Here is a 17646-nt window from a genome sequence, read left to right as displayed (position 1 = left end):
GCTCAGTTCTTCTCATGCTCTGTATCTGCTGTCCCCACAGCCTCCATCCCACGGTGTCCCCCACTCCCCTGTGGTGTGACTCCCAAATCGTCCCCTCCAGCCTGGCCTCTCTTGAGCGCCAGACTCATGGATGCTACAGCCTCCCAGATGCCTCCGAGCTGCAGACAACAGTGCCCACCTTTCCTCCCACTGCCCATCTCAGGAAGGCCACTGTGTGCCCCCCTTCACCCAGGCTGGACACCCCAGAGTCCTCCTTCCTCCTGCTCCTGGCCCCTCCATGCTCGTCTACCACCAGGACCCCTCTAGTCCTACGGTTCCTGCCCAGGTCCAGGCATGATCATCTCGCTCTGGATTGTTGGGACATTCTCCCCTCTGGCCTCTATCACTCTCCACTCAGCAGGCAGAGAACTCCTTTAAAAATACCTCTCTCTTGCTCTCTCAAATAAATAAGTAAATAAAATCTTAAAAGGGGAAGGGGGTGCCTGGGTGGCTCAGTGGGTTAAGCATCTGACTTTTGGTTTCTGCTCAGGTCATGATCTCAGGGTCCTGGGATAGGGCTTAAGCTCAGCATGGAGTCTGTTTGTTCCTCTGCTCCTTCCCACTCCCGCTCTCTAAAATAAATTAATATAATCTTTAGAATCACCAATGTGACCCTGTCTGTTCCCTGCTAAATTGTCCTCAGGAGGAAGCGCCCAAGTTCCCTAGTCTTCAAGCTTTTAGGAGACCCCTGGTTGGCCATCTTCCTCAACTTTACCCACATATAGTCCTGCCCCCTCACAGAATGACCTTTGTTGGGACCTTCCCTGTCCGCTCTGGCAGCTTTCCATGAAATACTGTCAGGATCTAGCTCATTTTAGCCTGAGGTCTAAAGCCAGCAGGCTTGCAGTGGTAGAAAATACCAGGCCTGGCCAGAAGACCTCCAGCCCCAGCCTCCCAGCCTTCCCAGAGCTGCAGTGAGGGGCTCTGAGCCCCAGGCCCCACTGGCCTGAACTTCCCCACCCCCTACTCAGAGGTGGCCTTCAGGCTTAGCTTGACCTCACACTGGGTCTTGTCTTGTCTTTTCTTTTCTTTTCTTTCTCTTTTCTTTTCTTTTTTTCTTTCTTTCTTCTTTCTTTCTTTCTTTCTCTTTCTTTCTTTCTTTCTTTCTTTCTTTCTTTCTTTCTTTCTTTCTTCTTTCTTCTTTCAGACTATTTATTCATGAGAGACACAGAGAGAGAGGCAGAGACAGAGGCAAAGGGAGAAGCAAACTCCCACTGGGAGCCTGATGTGGGACTGGATCCCAGGACTCTGGGATCACACCCTGAGCCGAAGGCAAATGGTCAATCGCTGAGCCACCTAGGCATCCCTGGATGTTTCTTTCCTATTCACTTTATTGATTTTTAAAAACTGACTATAGAAGTAATATATGCTATTGAAAAATTTCAGAGAAGTAGAGAGAAGATAATAGAAATAATGTATATTTCCATCTCCAAAGATAAACAGTATTACCATTTAAGAGTATTTCCTTCTGGTCTTTTTCTATGAATAATATACACATTTCTCTATATTTTTTATTAATACACATTCATTGAAAAAAGATAAAGCAACTTTAGGGGCACCTGGCTGGCTCAATCAGGAGAGCAAGCATGCAATTCTTGATCTCGGGGTTCTAAGTTCAAGCCCCATGTTTGGGCATAGACATTACTTTAAAAAATAAAACATTTAAAAAATTTAAAAAAGCAAATAAAACAACTTCAACACCAGAAATGTTTTAAAAATTAAGTGGAAATCATCTAATACCAAGAGTGGACTTCTTGGTGAGATGTCCACTTGTTTCCACACATCTGGTGCCTCTGCACAGAGAGTTCTCATAAACATGCTGTTTTATAAGCTGCTCTATTTTTTGTCCACCAAATCCATTGAGCTGTCCTTCTCTGCTTGAGGATTAAAACCTCCCCCTTTATGATGGATTGAGGATTAAAACCTCCCCCTTTATGATGGTTGCCAAGAGTCCATCCCATACCGACCTTGTCTCTGATTTTCGGCCCTTACAAATGAGGCTGTAATAAGCATCCTTGTTCATGTACCTAGGCTCATATTTTCAAAAATATTTTCCTTAGGCTAAATTCCAAAAAAATGATTTTTTTCCCAAAAAGAACACAAATAATTTAAAAATTTTTAAATGCATAAATAGATAATACATTCATATTCAGTTGGCCTTTGAACAACACAAGGTTTAGGGTTGCTGACCCCCTACACAGTAAAAAAAAATCCACATATAACTTTTGACTCCCTCAGAACTTAACTACTAATAGCCTACTATTGATCAGAAGCCTTACTGATACCATAGAATCAGTTAACACATATTTTGTATTTTATATGTATTATGTACTGTATTCTTACAATAAAGTAAGCTAGAGGAAAGAAAATGTTTTTAAGAAAATCATAAGGAAGAAAAATACATTTATATATTATACAGGATTTATCTAAAAATCCTGCATATAAGCAGACCCACAGTTGAAACCCAAACTGTTCTGGGTCAGCTGTAGTCTAAAAATAAGTCTCACCCCTCTCTTTCTCCCTCCCTTCCAGTCCTTTCCCAGCAGGGAGGAAGGTTACAAGCTTCTCACCCACCTGCAGGGATGCTCTGTGCGGATCTGAATAGAAGCAGTTACCCTACACATTCTCCTTCACTTCACCCTTCCATATCAGTATCAGGACATAAAGAACTTCCTACTTTTTCTTTTTTTCCCAGCTTCTCGGTTCCCATCTCCTATCAATAGAGGAGTTGTTTTCAGTTTTTGCTATTACAAATAGTGTTGCAGGGAATTATTCAGTAACTCATCTTTAAAGCTCCCAGTGCAAACTGCCTTCTGGAAAGGGGTGCCAATTTCTTCTCCTACCAGAACCCTTCTTCCTGTTTAAAATGAAATCCCTCAGATCCTTCTAGATCCTGCTCATTTCCCTATGTGACAGATGAGGAAACTGAGGCAGAGGGAGGTGCAGTGACTTTCCAAGGTCACCCAATGAGTAGGGGCACCCAGACTTCCCGACTCCCAGGCTGGGTTCTTTCCCCTTCTCCAGGCTGCCATCCTCTGCCTGTGCCTCCCCAGGGAAGTCACATGACACTCACAGCCCTTTGGGATCCTCATGTGTATATGCAAAGCCAGGTGTGAGTGGAACCGACAGGACAGCTCAGAGGACAGAGCAGGAGTGGCCAGGTAGGACTGGACCAGGTGATGAAGAAGCAAGCGGAGCATAACCTCATTTGGAGTTCTCAAAGTGCTCTCCAATTCCTTGTTTCATCTGTGCTTCTTGTTATCTTTGAGATTATAATTCCTAGTTTACAGAGGAGTGCCCTAGATCATGGGCACAAGGCTAAAATATAGCAGACCTCCAAGCCAGGGCTTCTTGTACTTGAAACACCGGGGAAGGCTGCACTGGGCGAAGCAGATTAGGGCTGGGGGTGGTGGGATGGTCAGGAGTCAGGGGTCCCTTCTCTGAGTGTCAGAGATGGTAAGACAGGGAGGGAAGCCCTGTGGCTGAGCTGGGCATCACTATTATTAGAGCTGTGAGCGTCACCTAGGGGAGAGGAAAAGAGCTGGGCGCTGGGCAAGGGGATGGGAGAGGCAGCAGGGGAACGGCCAGACGGTGTTTAACAAGCATCTACCATCCTACCAGCCCTCTTGGCCTGGTCTTGCAGGCAGCTGGAGCTTCCATGGGGCTGCCTGGAAGCCCTGGGAGGAGGAGGCTGGGAGGAGGAGGAAGCTACCAATCCACCCAAAATACAATGTGCTCCCCTACTCCCTAAAGCTGAGCTTTCTTTTCTTTTTTTAAAAGATTTTATTTATTCATTCATGAAAGACACACAGAGAGAGGCAGAGACACAGGCAGAAGGAGAAGCAGGCTCCATGCAGGGAGCCTGACACGGGACTCGATCCCAGGACCCCAGAATCATTCCCTGGGCAGAAGGCAGATGCTCAACCGCTGAGCCACCCAGGCGGCCCAAAGCTAGCTTTCTTAAGAGCATCCTCCCTTGCTCTCACCCTAAGAAGGCAGGACACTTCTGCCCAGGGGCACCAAGGACCTTCATCTGCAAACTGGCAAGCCAGACGTAAGGTGATGAGGGCAGCAGAAGCACTTGGACTTTCTCCTAGGACCACTGGGAGCCACAGAAGAGCTAGGACGATGAAGGGGGCTGTGGGCTGGGCTCAGCTGTCCTGACCCTGTGTTCTGCACCGGGCTCATTCCATTTTCCAATTGGACTTACATCCTAGCCTCGTAGGGTTTGGGGCACCCACACATGGTAGATGCTCAAGAAAGGTCTGCAGGGTTGTTTTTGTTTTGTTTTGGTGAGATTTTTATTTATTTGAGAGAAAATGAGCAAGAGAGAGAAGGAGAGGTGGGGTTGGGGAGGAGAGGGAAAAGCAGGCTCCTGCGCTGAGCAGGGATCCTGATGAGGGGCTCCATCGCCAGGACCCTATCATGCCTGAACTGAGGGCTGAGGGCTGAGGGCCAGCAGAAGGCGGATGCTTAACCACTTAACAGACTGAGCCACCCAGGCGCCCCAGGCCTGCAGGATGTGAGGTGAAGGCAGGGAGTGGGGCGCAAGGAGGAGTCACACCTTCTCATTTTACAAATGGAAACTGAGAGCGGGAAGTGACTTCCCCAGTGCTTCACAGCTAATAAGGGGTGAAGAGAGGAGAGTGGAATCCCATAGACTTCCTGGCTATGCCCCTTTCCCTGTCCCCTGTCCCCTTGAGTCTGTGCCTGTACACGGGTTCCTATGAGGCAAGTGTGCTGCATGCGGCGCATTTGTGTTGCTAGAGAACACGCAGACGCGTGTGTGCGTGGATTGCACGGGCTGCAGCGGATGCATCCGCAGTGTCATGTGGCAGTGGGCGTGTGTCTCCTGGTGTTGTGTCAGGCGTGCGAGTGAAGGCACTGGATTTCCCTTGTGACCTCCCTCATCGCCCGGACTGCGGAGGGGTGGCCGTGGGGGTGGGGCGGCCGGCTCCGGGAGGAGGAGGGGAGAGATCATGCGCCCGCCCACCCCCAGCCCCACTTGGGCCTCCCATCCTCCGACGTGGCAGCTTGCAGGGCTGCCCTTTCAGTCAGAAGGCCCCACTCCACAGAGAAATCAGAGAGTGCAGAAATTGCGTTTCCCTGACTCATGCTTTGGGCTGTGAGCATATTCTTGGCTTCTGGACAGCATCTCAAAGAACTGCCTGTGGTAGCCCTGGCTCCCCGGGGAAGAGGGGCCAGCAGGGACTGGTTATCGGCACCTCTCTTGGCCTGTTTTATCCCGTGTGAAAAGGAGAAGAGGGTTCCGCTTCCTTCCAATTAGCATCCTATAATTAAGAGTGAGATACTGTTTAGGTGCCCAGCAAGGCCAGCCATTGTAAAGTGACCCGTAAATGCCATTTCTCTGTCCTCTTTCCCTGCCTTTCCTTGGACAAACCGACCTAGTTCAAAGCCCAGCACCGAAAGCAGCTCACTGTAGGCCCTTAAATACTCCACTGAGCCTCCCTGAGCTTCAGTTTCCTCAGGGTTAAAATGATGACATTCTAGGGTGCCTGGGTGGCTTCGTGGGTTAAGTGTCCAACTCTTGATCTCAGCTCAGGTCTTGGTCTCAGGATCTTGAGTTCAAACCCTGTGTTGGGCTCCATGCTGGGTGTGGAGCCCACTTAAAATAAAATGGTAACATTCTTACTTACTCTGAAAATATTCAATATGAGCATGCTGAGCACTTAAGTCACAGGTTAGTTTTTGTCCAAGGATCCTATAGGGCAAGGAATGCAAGAATCCAGCCACTGGTGCCAGGGCAAGCTCCCGAAACTGGGTCTGCCTATCTGGCTGGGTCTATGAGAAGATGGTTTGGGGCAAAGGTGGCTCCAGCTCTACTTCAGACTTGTTGTGGGACTTTGGGCAACGTTACACACCTCTCTGGACTGGGATGAGGGTGGAGGGTGGGCACAGCTCCTGCAGGGAGCCAAGGCGCTGGAGGATTCCAGCCCCGAAATGCTGTACAGTCTCTCTGCAATTTTGTCTTTCCTCCCTCTTTGAAAAGAGTGCTTTTTCCAGAATGTGCAGCCTGGGAGGGTGGGGGAAGGGCCACAGGCCGGCCTGGGCTGGGCTCAGAGCTAAGAATAATGTGGCAAAGGCTCTTGACATTTTTTTGCTGATCTCGGAAATTTAAAGGAGCCGTTGTCTCTCGTCAGGGAGGCGGAGCCCCACAGCCTCAGGCAGCCACTTCGCACCACTCACTCGCTGACCACTTACCAAGTTCCTCTTCTGGGCATGCGCTGTGCTGGGTACCAGAGAGTACTAGTGAGAAGGCCTGGGTCTCCAGTGACACTCAGTGACAATATAGGATGATGACAAGACATAATGTTACAGGGGAGGCTTCCAAAGCAGTTTGAACTACAGTAGCCATCTGGAGAGGCTGGCAGAGGGTCTTCAGACCTCGCCTTCACCTTAGGCCTCAGTTTCTCTCTCTGCAAATGAAGGGCATCAATTCTTTCTACTCTGACCTTCTAGGATTCCAGGTTTATCTGGCAGCAGGAGCCGTGGTTTACCCTTCTCACTCAGCGCAGGCAGGGAGAGTCAGCACTCAGCCTACCCCTAAAGTGTTTGTGAGGCCTCAGAGAGCTAAGAGATGAACAGCTTGGAAGAAAGGAAATCTCTGTGGGATTTTGACATCTGGACTGACTGGAAACCAAGACCTTTCTTTTATTCCACAAATTTTGATGGATTAGTTCAGGGGATGATTACCATGTGAGGACCGAGCTGGGAGTGGGGATGGGGAGTGGGTGGAGTGTGGCCTGTGACCCAGGTGGTTTCCTTGCATAGCAAGGACTTCTCTTTAACAGCAATACACAGTTGAGGCAGGAGGAAGCACATGAAAACCAGGACAGCCACTCCAAAGAGATGGACACCACTCTGAGGAGGATTTCGTTAATGATCAGACCTGTCCTAAGAGAGAATCCTGGGCTGCCTCTGTGGGATTTGAACCCACAACATCTAAGAGATGCTGTGCACTTGCCGTTGGGATACTGCAGAGAGGGGCCTGTACACAGAAAGCCGTGCCCTCTGAGATCCCTGCTTCTTTTCTTCTACGAGTCTCTGATTCTGAGATTTAACACCCTGAGATTCTCTAGATGGATTCAAAGATGCCATAGGGATTCAAGTAAGAAATCACCTTCTCTGATGGTTGCTTTCAGATTCAAGTCCTCTCAGACTCTTCGACCCTGATTCAAAGAGCCTGAAGCTCTTGGAATCTAAGATTTCCCACAGTCCTTGTAATCAAACTCTGAAGCAGACAAACCCAGACTTCAGGGTTAGTCACCACCAGAAAGGGCCCTCCCCCAACCCCTGCTTCAAGGGACCCAGATGATTCATCCACTGGGTTCTGGGATGCATTTGCTTCCCAAGATTCAAGGATGCATCCCGAAGAAGGAAGCCATTCAGCACAGCCTATTAGTGATCCACTGAAGGAGTGAATAAAGTGTCTCTCTACCCTGTCCCTTCCTCTTCATACTGTGCCCATCTGTTATCCATCATTTCACTATTAGAAGACTTGTGGGAGGTGGGGGAAGGTTCTAAATAATCTGCCTTTTTGAGTTCCCTACTAACACGCACATTTCCTCCTTATACGGTATATCCTGAGGGCAAGGACTTTGTCCTGTTCTCAGCCCTGTCTTTAGCACTTAGAAGAGACCTGAATGTCCAGTTTAGCTCAGAGCTCAAGGGACTATCAGTCATGGGTGGGTGGGTGAGAGGGGTTGATAGTGAGCCCTGGAACCCTGGGAGGGGGCCCAGACAGGGAGGGGGCGGGGATAACCAAAGAGAGGGAGAGGGACCCATGGAAAAGAAGCAAGGAATGACAGCACCACATTCACACCCAAAGAAGGAACCGTGGCCCAGCAAAGGAAAAGTGACTTGCTTAGGATCATACAGCGTATTGCTTAGTGGACCCCCAGGGCTCTCCTTCCCGTGCACCCTTCCAGACGCAGCCGGACCACGGGGATCCCAGGACTCTCCAGAGTTAGGGGCTGGTATCGGGCTCGGTAGGATCCCTTCTCCCCTTAGGGCAGTCACTGAGGTCCAGGTGCGGATGGAGAAGCAGGCCGCCTCTCTATTTCTCACCCCCTCCCCAAGACACAGGAGACGGGCCCTGATTGAGGAGGGGGCGTGCCGGGGAACCAGTTAAGTTTCCGCCCTAACACCGGAGAGTGGATCTCCTCGGGGCAGATCCCCCGCGGGCGCAGTGCTGCTGGCAGGCTGTGCCGTCCGGGGCCCGCAGGCTTGGGGGGGGCGCTCCTCTCCGGGGCCGCTTCCAGCGCCGCCGCCCCCCGCCCCCCGCCCCCATCTCCAGGCCCTCGAAGGTCGGGAGCCCCGCAGTGCCAGCCGAGCCGAAGGGCCCGCGCCCCGCCCGGTGTGGGGGTCCCCGCGCCCCGCCCGGTGTGGGGGGCAGTAGGACCCAGGGGCCGGGTGAGGGCCCGCAGAGGGAGGGGCGGGAGCCGGGGCGGTCTGGGGGAGGTCTTTGGCTTTTTTTGGCGGAGCTGGGGCGCCCTCCGGAAGCTTTTCCAACTTTCCAGAAGTTTCTCGGGACGGGCGGGAGGAGGGGACCGCCATATATAGAGCCGGGGCGCCGCGAGCGGCGGAGAGGGGATCGGTCCGCGGTTCGCGAGGGGCTCTCGTCCGGCCCAGGTGAGGGCGGGGCGGGGCGGGGCGGGCGGCGCGCGGAGGGCGCTCGGGGCGCCCGGGAGCGGAGCGGGGTCGGCGATGCCCGAGGGCCAGGCCGGGGCGGGCGGCCGGGGTCGGGCCCTGGAGGCCCCGCAGCAGCCGGGGCCGGGCGGTGACGGCCGGGAGGAGCCCGCGGGCTGGGAGCCCCGGGGAGGAGGTGGGCGGGGGCGGGGGCCGGGGCGGGGGCCGGGGCCGGGGCCGGCGGGGCTTGGGGGGAGGGCGCCCGAGCCTCCCGAGGCGGCTGGAGGGAAGGAGGTGGAGTGGCCGTGGCTTTCCCGGGGCGGGGGCGCCGCAGTTGGGACCGACCCCGGCCGTGGCCCCTCCGGCAGCGGCCTGCACGTGCCGAGGCTGGCGGCCGGGAGGAGCGCGGCCCGCGCCGTGGCCCCCGCTCCCTTCGGAAAGGCGGTGAGCGCCTCGCAGGGTCCGGCCCCCGCCGGGAGGGGAGGCGGGCGCCGAGGAGGCCGCGAGTCACCCGCTCCCTACGGCCCCGGCCGCGGGCGGCCGCCGAGGCGACGACTCCGCAGCCGGGCTTCCCTGCCCCCAGCGGGGACACTCCTGGGGCGGCCGCAGTGGAGGAGGAAGGAAAGCACTTCCAGCGGGGCGGCTCCTCCTCTTCCCGGTTTCCGGCAGGACCCTCCGGGCTGGAGGGCCCGGATGGAGGCTGGAGGAAAGCTAGAGGCCTTGGTTCCCTGGAAGTCTCTGGCTGGTACCACACCCTCCTGTCCTCAGATGGTTCGTCGGCCCATCCCCCCCTTCCTGAGCCCTCCGGATCCACTCCTTTTGTCTCTAGTCACCAGGATTCCCAGAAGGTGGTTTTTCTGTTTTTTTCTTAAACTCACTGTGTGATGGGCTACCACATCCAGGCTTCCTCAGGGGCTCTGTGGGTGCTCCTGGGAGGAAGGAGCCCTGCACTAGGATGCTTGACCCCTGCTGATTCTGTGGGATGTGGCACTGGCTCCCTGCCCCTCTCTGGCCTCAGTTGCTCTGACCCCACCATGAGATGAACAACTTCCAAGGCCTCTGTGGATCTGGGACTGATTATGCCTTACTTTGTGCCAGGGACAGTGTAGCTGGGGTCCCATTTGGGGATTGGGGCTTCCAGGCCCCACCTCACCAGCACCCCAGCTCTGCCCAATCCCACCCTCCTCATTCTTCTGTTTTCTTTCAGAATGAAAAAGGCAGGCATTGACCTCCCTCTGAGGCAGTTTCAAGGTACTTTAGACACCCTCAAGTGTTTGAGATCCTCTCCGGTGGCCCTCCTAGATTTGCTTCCCTTCCCTCTTACTTCCAGAAACCCAGAATCCAGTCTAAACTCAGTCTGGCTCGCTGTGGACACAGCCCTCAGTTCCCTGCGCATATATTTATTGTGTCCTTTGTGGGACTGTAAATTATCAAACCGTGGCCTCAGGGCTGGGATTTCTCTGTGGCAATGTGGGCTGGGCTGGGCTGGGCTGTGGGAGGCTGGCTTGCTTGCCGTGACTTGTCTTCCTCTGTGACTGCTGCTGGGTTAGCAGGGCAGCCCTTCTCCACAGCCACACAGCTGCCTGCACCTCCTTGCAGAGACACATGTGCAGACTCAAAGCCAAGGCCAGGGAGGCTCTAGGGCACCCTCTGGGACCTGAACCCAGGCCTTCTGCTTCCCAGGCTGGAAGCCCCCCTCTGCCGGGCGGATGGAGATAATTCAGTTTCCAGCCTGCCACGTCACCTAGAGCTGGAGTGGGAGCAGGAGCAGGAGCGCAGCTGTGTGGCTGCCTGAGGAATCCCAAACTAGTCATTTGGAGCTTGCTTGGAATGCCCCTCCCAGTCCTTTGAGGTTCTGGTTGGCTGTGGGTGGGGGCTGTCAAGATGGTGTCTGCCACGTGGCAGGGCCGTGAGCTGGGCTCCTTGACTGTCTCCTAATGGGATGCAAGTGGCCTCTGCCCGGGGTCTGTTCTCTGACATCAGCCGTATGAACTAGAGGTGGCCTTTGAATAGAGTAGCCATATGCTTGTTATCTTGGCATAACAATTAGCAGTGCCCCTGCTTCATGTCCTCAGGTGTCCTTGGTTGTACAATAATTCTATGGTCATTCTGCCTTTGAGACTCCGGGCCTGGTGGGGAAGGAGCTAGGGCTGGGAGGAAGGCAGCCCGGGCCCTGGGATAGATCACCTCCCTGGTCTCTACTCTAGGTAGGGTACAGGTCTCTCTTGTGCCCTGCGTCCTCCCCTCACCCCTTTCCCCATGCATCCTTTGCTTCTCCTTTACACTGCACCTTCAAAGAGATGGCACCCCAGGCAGGGGGCCCTGCCCAGCTTCACAGGATGTCTGTAGCAGTGGAGTCTTCCCAGAAACCCAGTGCTCCTGCAGGCAGGCCAAAGTCCTGAGGGTCCTGCACCAGGATTCTGAATTTTCAGTCTGTCTTGAGGACCACGAGATGGGATCCGCCAGAGCAGTAGGATCCCAGCCTCCACCAGAGTTCCTTCCATCCCTTCCCTTTGCCCTGTCACCTCCTCTTCCATTCTGCCTGAAAGTAGGGAGGAAGCACCCCATGCAGAGACACTGTCCTGACTGGAAGGCAGTGAGGGGAGTGAGTGGAGGGAGGCTTGTTTTAGGGGCCACTGCTACCCTGGTTTGGGAAGGGTCTTGAGGGCAACCCTGAAGTCATAGAGCAGAGAGCCTGGGTGGCAGCGACTGTCAGATGGGAGGGCAGAATGGACCCTGAGATGGACCCAGCTTCCTGTGAACATCCGGCCAGCCTCTGGTGAAGGGGAGAGGGTGTCATTGCTCCTTTGAGCTGCCACTTACCCTCCTGCAGTATCCTTCCTCTCAGGAAACCTACCCCCTGCTCAGCTTTTGTCCTGGGGATTTCCCCTTCACTCCAGGGACCGGGGACTGCTGGGCAGGCATGTCCCTGCTAGGACACAGGCCTTGGGCTTGGAGACCTAGGCCGAGACAGCTGGGAAAATGGGGACTGGCCCTGAGAGAGGAGTGGACACACACTCAAGGTCACCTGTGGGGCAGCAGAGTAGAGCAACTGGGCTCCCCCACTTAATGAGTGAGCTAACCAGTGACTCATTAACATTCCAGGCCAGAAGGAAAGGCGTGGGGGAAGGAGCAGGCCTTCAGCCTGTCCCAACAGGACATCCTTTGCCTAGACACCTGTGCTTCATGCAGACCCTCAGTCCCTCTGCCACTTTTTTCCCCACTGGAAACCACCCCGGGGGCGGGGTGCGGGGGGAGGTATGAGATCAGAGCTAATCTTTATACAAACCGAGGACTCTTATGTCTGGCCAGGTGGCCCTGGTTTCTGTTCATTCAGGAACACCTGAGGCCTATTGTGTGCTTAGCCCTGGAGATACAGAGGGAAACCAGGCTGGCTAGATTTCCTGTCCTCTTGGAGGTCATGGACTAGTTAGGGATGGAGAGAAACGCATAATGAATGCATAAGACTAAATGTCTATTCAGTTTAAGAAATCAGTAGAGTGGAGGTGGTGACTTTCTAGAAATCCTGCTTTGGATAACGGGGTCAGGGTAGGCAGAGTGAGTCCTCTGACCTGGGCAACCTTGAGTTAGGGCCAGAACTCTCTGGCTCCGATCTGCAGGGGACTTGGTGGCTGCTAGAAGGTTAGGGATGGTCATCGGGGAGGAACACCCAGGGCTTCAGGGCCACCCTCTCTGCAGCCCTCACAGGTCCTCCGTGGTGCCTCCAATCCGTCTCCCAGCCATGCGCTTCCTCCTGCTTCTCAACACCTGCTGCCTCCTGGCCGTGGTCCTGGCGGCCGAGGTGAAGAAGCCCGCGGCTGCAGCGGCCCCCGGCTCTGCCGAGAAGCTGAGCCCCAAAGCGGCCACGCTGGCCGAGCGCAGCGCCGGCTTGGCCTTCAGCCTGTACCAGGCCATGGCCAAGGACCAGGCGGTGGAGAACATCCTGCTGTCACCCGTGGTAGTGGCCTCGTCCCTGGGGCTCGTGTCGCTGGGGGGCAAGGCCACCACGGCATCCCAGGCCAAGGCGGTGCTGAGCGCGGAGCAGCTGCGCGACGAGGAGGTGCACGCGGGCCTGGGCGAGCTGCTGCGATCGCTCAGCAACAGCACCGCGCGCAACGTGACGTGGAAGCTGGGCAGCCGCCTGTACGGGCCCAGCTCCGTCAGCTTCGCCGAGGACTTCGTGCGCAGCAGCAAGCAGCACTACAACTGCGAGCACTCCAAGATCAACTTCCGCGACAAGCGCAGCGCCCTGCAGTCCATCAATGAGTGGGCGGCGCAGACCACCGACGGCAAGCTGCCCGAGGTCACCAAGGACGTGGAGCGCACGGATGGCGCGCTGCTGGTCAATGCCATGTTCTTCAAGCGTGAGTCTGGAGGCGAGGGGTGGCAGGGCACAGAGCCCTCAGCAGCCGGGGTGGGGGATGCAGCTCAGTGGGCGTTGCCCGAATGCCTGATGGGTGCCAGGGCAGAGGGCAGCCGTGGTGGTGGCTGAGCTGAGGGTCCTCCTTTTTTGTTGTTGTTGTTTTAAGATTTTATTTATTTACTAGAGAGAACGAGTGGTGGGGTGGGGCAGAGGGAGAGAAGCAACCTCCCTGCTGAGCGGAAAGTCTGATGTGGGGCTCCATCCCAGGACCTGGAGATTATGACTTGAGCTGAAGGCAGCCACTTAACTGCCTGAGCCACCCAGGTGCCCCCAAAGGGTCCTCCTTCTGAAGGCATTCCTCTGTTGTGTGGAACCAGCCAGGCCCTGAGCATAGAGAGCCGCAGCTTCAGGCAGCATGTCCGGGGGTGAGCACCCCTGCCCCCCAAAGCGGGGGAGTATGTACTCTGTGGGCTGGATGCTCAGAGGGGTGGTGGGCTGCAGCTGAGTCCCAAAGACTGGAACAAAGGCTTGTGGCAGAGAGAAATCCAGGGGGGGTACAGTTGGAGGTCTGTGTCCCAAGTGTCCCCCCTGTTTCTGACCTGGTGTTCTGCTTCCACTACAGCACACTGGGACGAGAAGTTCCACCACAAGATGGTGGATAACCGAGGCTTCATGGTAACCCGTTCCTATACCGTGGGTGTCACGATGATGCACCGCACAGGTGGGCACCCTGGGAGCTGTGGGCCGAGGTGGGGGTATGCGGGTGCTTGCAGCCTGGCCTGCCCCTAGAGCAGCATGCCCAGTGCCCTCTCTGCTGCCCTCCTAGGCCTCTACAACTACTACGATGATGAGAAAGAGAAGCTGCAGATTGTGGAGATGCCCCTGGCCCACAAGCTCTCCAGCCTCATCATCCTCATGCCGCACCACGTGGAGCCCCTTGAGCGCCTTGAGAAGCTGCTGACCAAGGAGCAGCTGAAGATCTGGATGGGGAAGATGCAGAAAAAGGCTGTTGCCATCTCCCTGCCCAAGGGTGTGGTGGAGGTGACCCACGACCTACAGGTGAGGGGTGGCCCACCTTGGAGTCTGTAGGGCCTAGAGGAGATGGATGTTTGGGGCACCCATTCGTCAGCTCAGCAGGTCTGCCCTGGGCCTCTGTGGGTGTCCAGGCAGTACTGGGCACTGCTGGGGGAGGAGGGATGGGACCTGCCCTTTGGGAACATGAGGATGACCTCAGTAGCTAAATACACCTGGATGCCTGCCATATGCCAGACCCTCTTCTGAGCACTTCTTATATATTCAACTTTTAATCCTCAAATTAGCTTCGTTAGGTAGGACCATCAAGCTTCTTAGAGATGAGGAAACTGAGTCTTAGGAAGGCTGAAGAGCTTATCCAGAGTCACACACAGATGGTAGCTCTGGTGTCTGGCACCAGGCCACGTCCTGAATCTGTGCCATGTTGCCTCTGAGAATCTGAGGTGGCCCCAGTTGACACACTGGTCGAGCTGGACGGTTGTCCCCCACACGTCAGGAAGACTAACAGTGGCTGTCAGCAATGGGGCACTAGGGATGGCTGGAGACTGACTCCATGCACTCAACAGTGTTTTCCCCTCCTGACCATCCTGGGGCCGGGGGGTGGCCTGTGACTTGGAGAGAAGTTATGACTTGCCAAGGTACCCTTGGTTAGTAAGCAGTGGAGCTGTAGTGAGTCCTCAGGGTGAAAACTCAGGGTGGCCTTTTTGTCAGCCAGGAGAGACTTTTACCTGCTCAAAAGAGGAGGCTTTTATCTCATTCCTGCTTTCGGTGCCAGAAATGGTTCCTTGGCAAGCCTCTCCCTCACAGAATTAAGACCCGCTGCTGACACTGTGGACAGAAAGCTTGAGATGAAATGGGGCATAGGCTGCACACCACAGGCTAATGGCACTTGTGCAGTCTGTACTGTGGATCGTGCTGAGCTTTCCAGACAGGGGCCATGGCCATGTCCTTCCTGGGCCCGCCCCAGGCCCTCCCCAGCTCCTCCTGCTGTGATGAGACTCCATTGCCCCCCCCCCCCCTTTTTTTTTCCTTGCATCTTCCTGTAATCCTGGATGGACACACCAGTCACAGGGATACATTTAAGTTGAGAGACGTGAAGTGTGTGACTTGTAGAGGGTCATTGGAACTGGAATAGCCAGCTGGGCCTGGAACACAGGTCTCCGGACCCCCTGACCCTCAGGCCCACAGGTCAAGTGTGTGTTTGGCCCTGCCAGGGAGGTGGGCTGTTCTGCAGAAGCCAGACTGCAGCTGCTGGTGACTCAGGCTGCAGTCCTGCACTGCTGTGTTTTCCTCACCGAGAGTCAGGGAGGAGGTGGGACCTGGGCCCTGCCCTGGGAGAGCTCTGAGCCAGGGGCAAGAGACAGACAGGCCTAGACATTGAAACAGAGAGAGGCTGGGGTGCTGAGCCCCAGGGAGGCAAGGCTTCCTGGAAGGTGGGGTGGTGAAAGCATCCTATAGGGATGCAGGTAGGCCATCGACACACCGTTGCACTTGCCAGTTGTTCAATAGACTCTTGGATAGAGAGCCAGGGGGCATGCTAAGGGGTGAGGCCATGGTGCAAGCACAGTTCACGTGTGAAAGAGCTGGCTCCTGGGGGCTCTGCAGGGCCATGAAAAATGTGTGTTGCGGGGAATGCGTGTTTGCGGGGGTAGGTTTTAATTTTTCACTATGGAAATACATAAAAGTATATTTAAAATAGGTCAGCATAGTGAGCCCTCCCCCATGTATCCATCCCCAGCTGCAACCATCAGTAACTCATGACCAATAAGGCTTCATCTATACACACCCGTTGCTCCCCCATCAGATTATTTTGAAGCAAATCCCAGGCATCTGCCACTCTGAACAGGTTTAAGCCCCAGGGTTATATAGTCATAGCTATCCTTAGATTAGTCTTTCTTAAATTTGAGTGTGCCAAGAATTACCCAGAGATTTTGTTAAGGAAGGTTCTCGGGGCCACCCTCCGAAATTGTGATTTAGTGGCTCTGGGAGGTGTGGGTCAAGAAATGTGTTTCCTGGAAGCTCCCAGGTGGTGCCCCTACTAGCTGCCCACGATCCATACTCTGAGAAGGACTGATCAGGATTACTCGGCAGGACCAGAGATGAATGCTGCCTTTCCTGCAAGCCTCAGTTTTCTCATTTGTGAAGTGGCTTTTAGAAGCTCTTGCAGTGTTGTCATGAGACCTACGAAGCAGTGGTTCGAAGTGCCCACATCATGTCTAGCACACAGAAGGTGACTGGGAGGGGGACAGACAGAGTAGGAGATGATGGGTGGTGTGGGTAGAGGGTGAGGGTCTAGAAGCCTTGCCCATCGTGGCCTCACCTGGCACCTCTCCCACCTCCCGGTCCTGCAGAAACACCTGGCTGGGCTGGGTCTGACGGAGGCCATTGACAAGAACAAGGCAGACCTGTCACGCATGTCAGGCAAGAAGGACCTGTACCTGGCCAGTGTGTTCCACGCCACCGCCTTCGAGTGGGACACGGAGGGCAACCCCTTCGACCAGGACATCTACGGGCGCGAGGAGCTGCGCAGCCCCAAGCTCTTCTATGCTGACCACCCCTTCATCTTCCTGGTTCGAGACACCCAGAGTGGCTCCCTGCTATTCATTGGGCGCCTGGTCCGGCCCAAGGGTGACAAGATGCGAGATGAGCTGTAGGGCCCCAGGGTCACGGGATGGCAGGAAGCAGCCGAAGGCTCCTGAGACACATGGGTGCTATGGGGGGGGCGGGGGGGGGGAGCTGAGGTACTGGCCTTGGATGTTCCATGGGGTGGGGTGGGGAAACAGAGCAGGCTTCCTGTGTGTCTGAGCAGACCTTCCCAGCCAGAATTCACTCTGCTTGGACATGGGCTCCCAGATACCACGATGCTGAGCCCAGACACCCCGCATTCTGTGGGACCTGCTAAATAGTCCTGTCCTGCCCTCAGAGTCCTGGGATTAAGCCTGCCTCAGTGTTCATATTTATAGCCAAATGCTTTCTCATCTGTGAGATGGAATCAAACTAGGGGGGGTTCAGCCCAGCCCTGTGGAATGGGGGCCCTCTCTCCCTGACTCTACCATCACCTCAGCCCTCTCTCCAGCTCTATTCCAATCCTCTCCCAACTCCCCTCAACTATAAAATGAGGTGCTGCAGCCCCTGGGACAGGCACCCCCATGATGGCCCTGGCCCCAGTGAGAGGGATCAGGAAATAGCTTGTGGGCAGACTCTGGTCAGGCATCATGGGGCTGAACTTTTGTTTTTCCTTTTGTAGATTTTCAAAGGTGGGGAGGGCAGGGGAAAAATGAGCCTTTGTTGCTGTCAAACCAAGAACTTATTTGTACAATTTTTTTTTCAATAAAACTTTTCCAGTGAAGTTTTGTTGGAGCATGGAGGGTGATTGGCTCAGAGATTCCCATGTCATTCTTCCCAGGGGACAAGGGCTCCTTCTGTTGAGCTGGGGCCCATGTCAGGCCCTGAAATGCTGGCAAATAACTGCACGCCCAGTTATCCCAGCCAACTTGAATTGTTTTGGCCCTGGCTGCTCTGGAAAGACAGTGGCTGCAGGGCTGGAATGACCATGCTGGACC

The 17646-nt window shown here is 54.9% G+C and overlaps 1 protein-coding gene across 2 annotated transcripts; it reads left to right on the top strand.

Moving 5' to 3' along the window:
* The first annotated feature begins 8531 nt into the window (after positions 1–8531).
* SERPINH1 (serpin family H member 1) lies at positions 8532–17432 on the top strand. Of its 2 annotated transcripts, XM_025419640.3 has the most exons (6): positions 8548–8691; positions 9896–9939; positions 12388–13052; positions 13674–13772; positions 13878–14110; positions 16435–17432. In XM_025419640.3, exons 3-6 carry the CDS (start codon positions 12431–12433, stop codon positions 16735–16737), a joined length of 1257 nt encoding a protein of 418 aa, XP_025275425.1. In that variant the 5' UTR covers positions 8548–8691; positions 9896–9939; positions 12388–12430; the 3' UTR covers positions 16738–17432. The 2 variants fall into 2 exon arrangements, with proteins under 2 accessions (XP_025275424.1, XP_025275425.1); XM_025419639.3 differs by lacking the exon at positions 9896–9939 and having other exon boundaries at positions 8532–8691.
* The last annotated feature ends 214 nt before the right edge of the window (positions 17433–17646 follow it).

Source organism: Canis lupus, chromosome 21 (assembly GCF_003254725.2).
Source record: "Canis lupus dingo isolate Sandy chromosome 21, ASM325472v2, whole genome shotgun sequence".
Taxonomy (NCBI): Eukaryota; Metazoa; Chordata; class Mammalia; order Carnivora; family Canidae; genus Canis; species Canis lupus.
The sequence above is the reverse complement of the archived record's forward strand: the minus strand, read 5'-3'. Positions and strand labels throughout refer to the sequence as shown.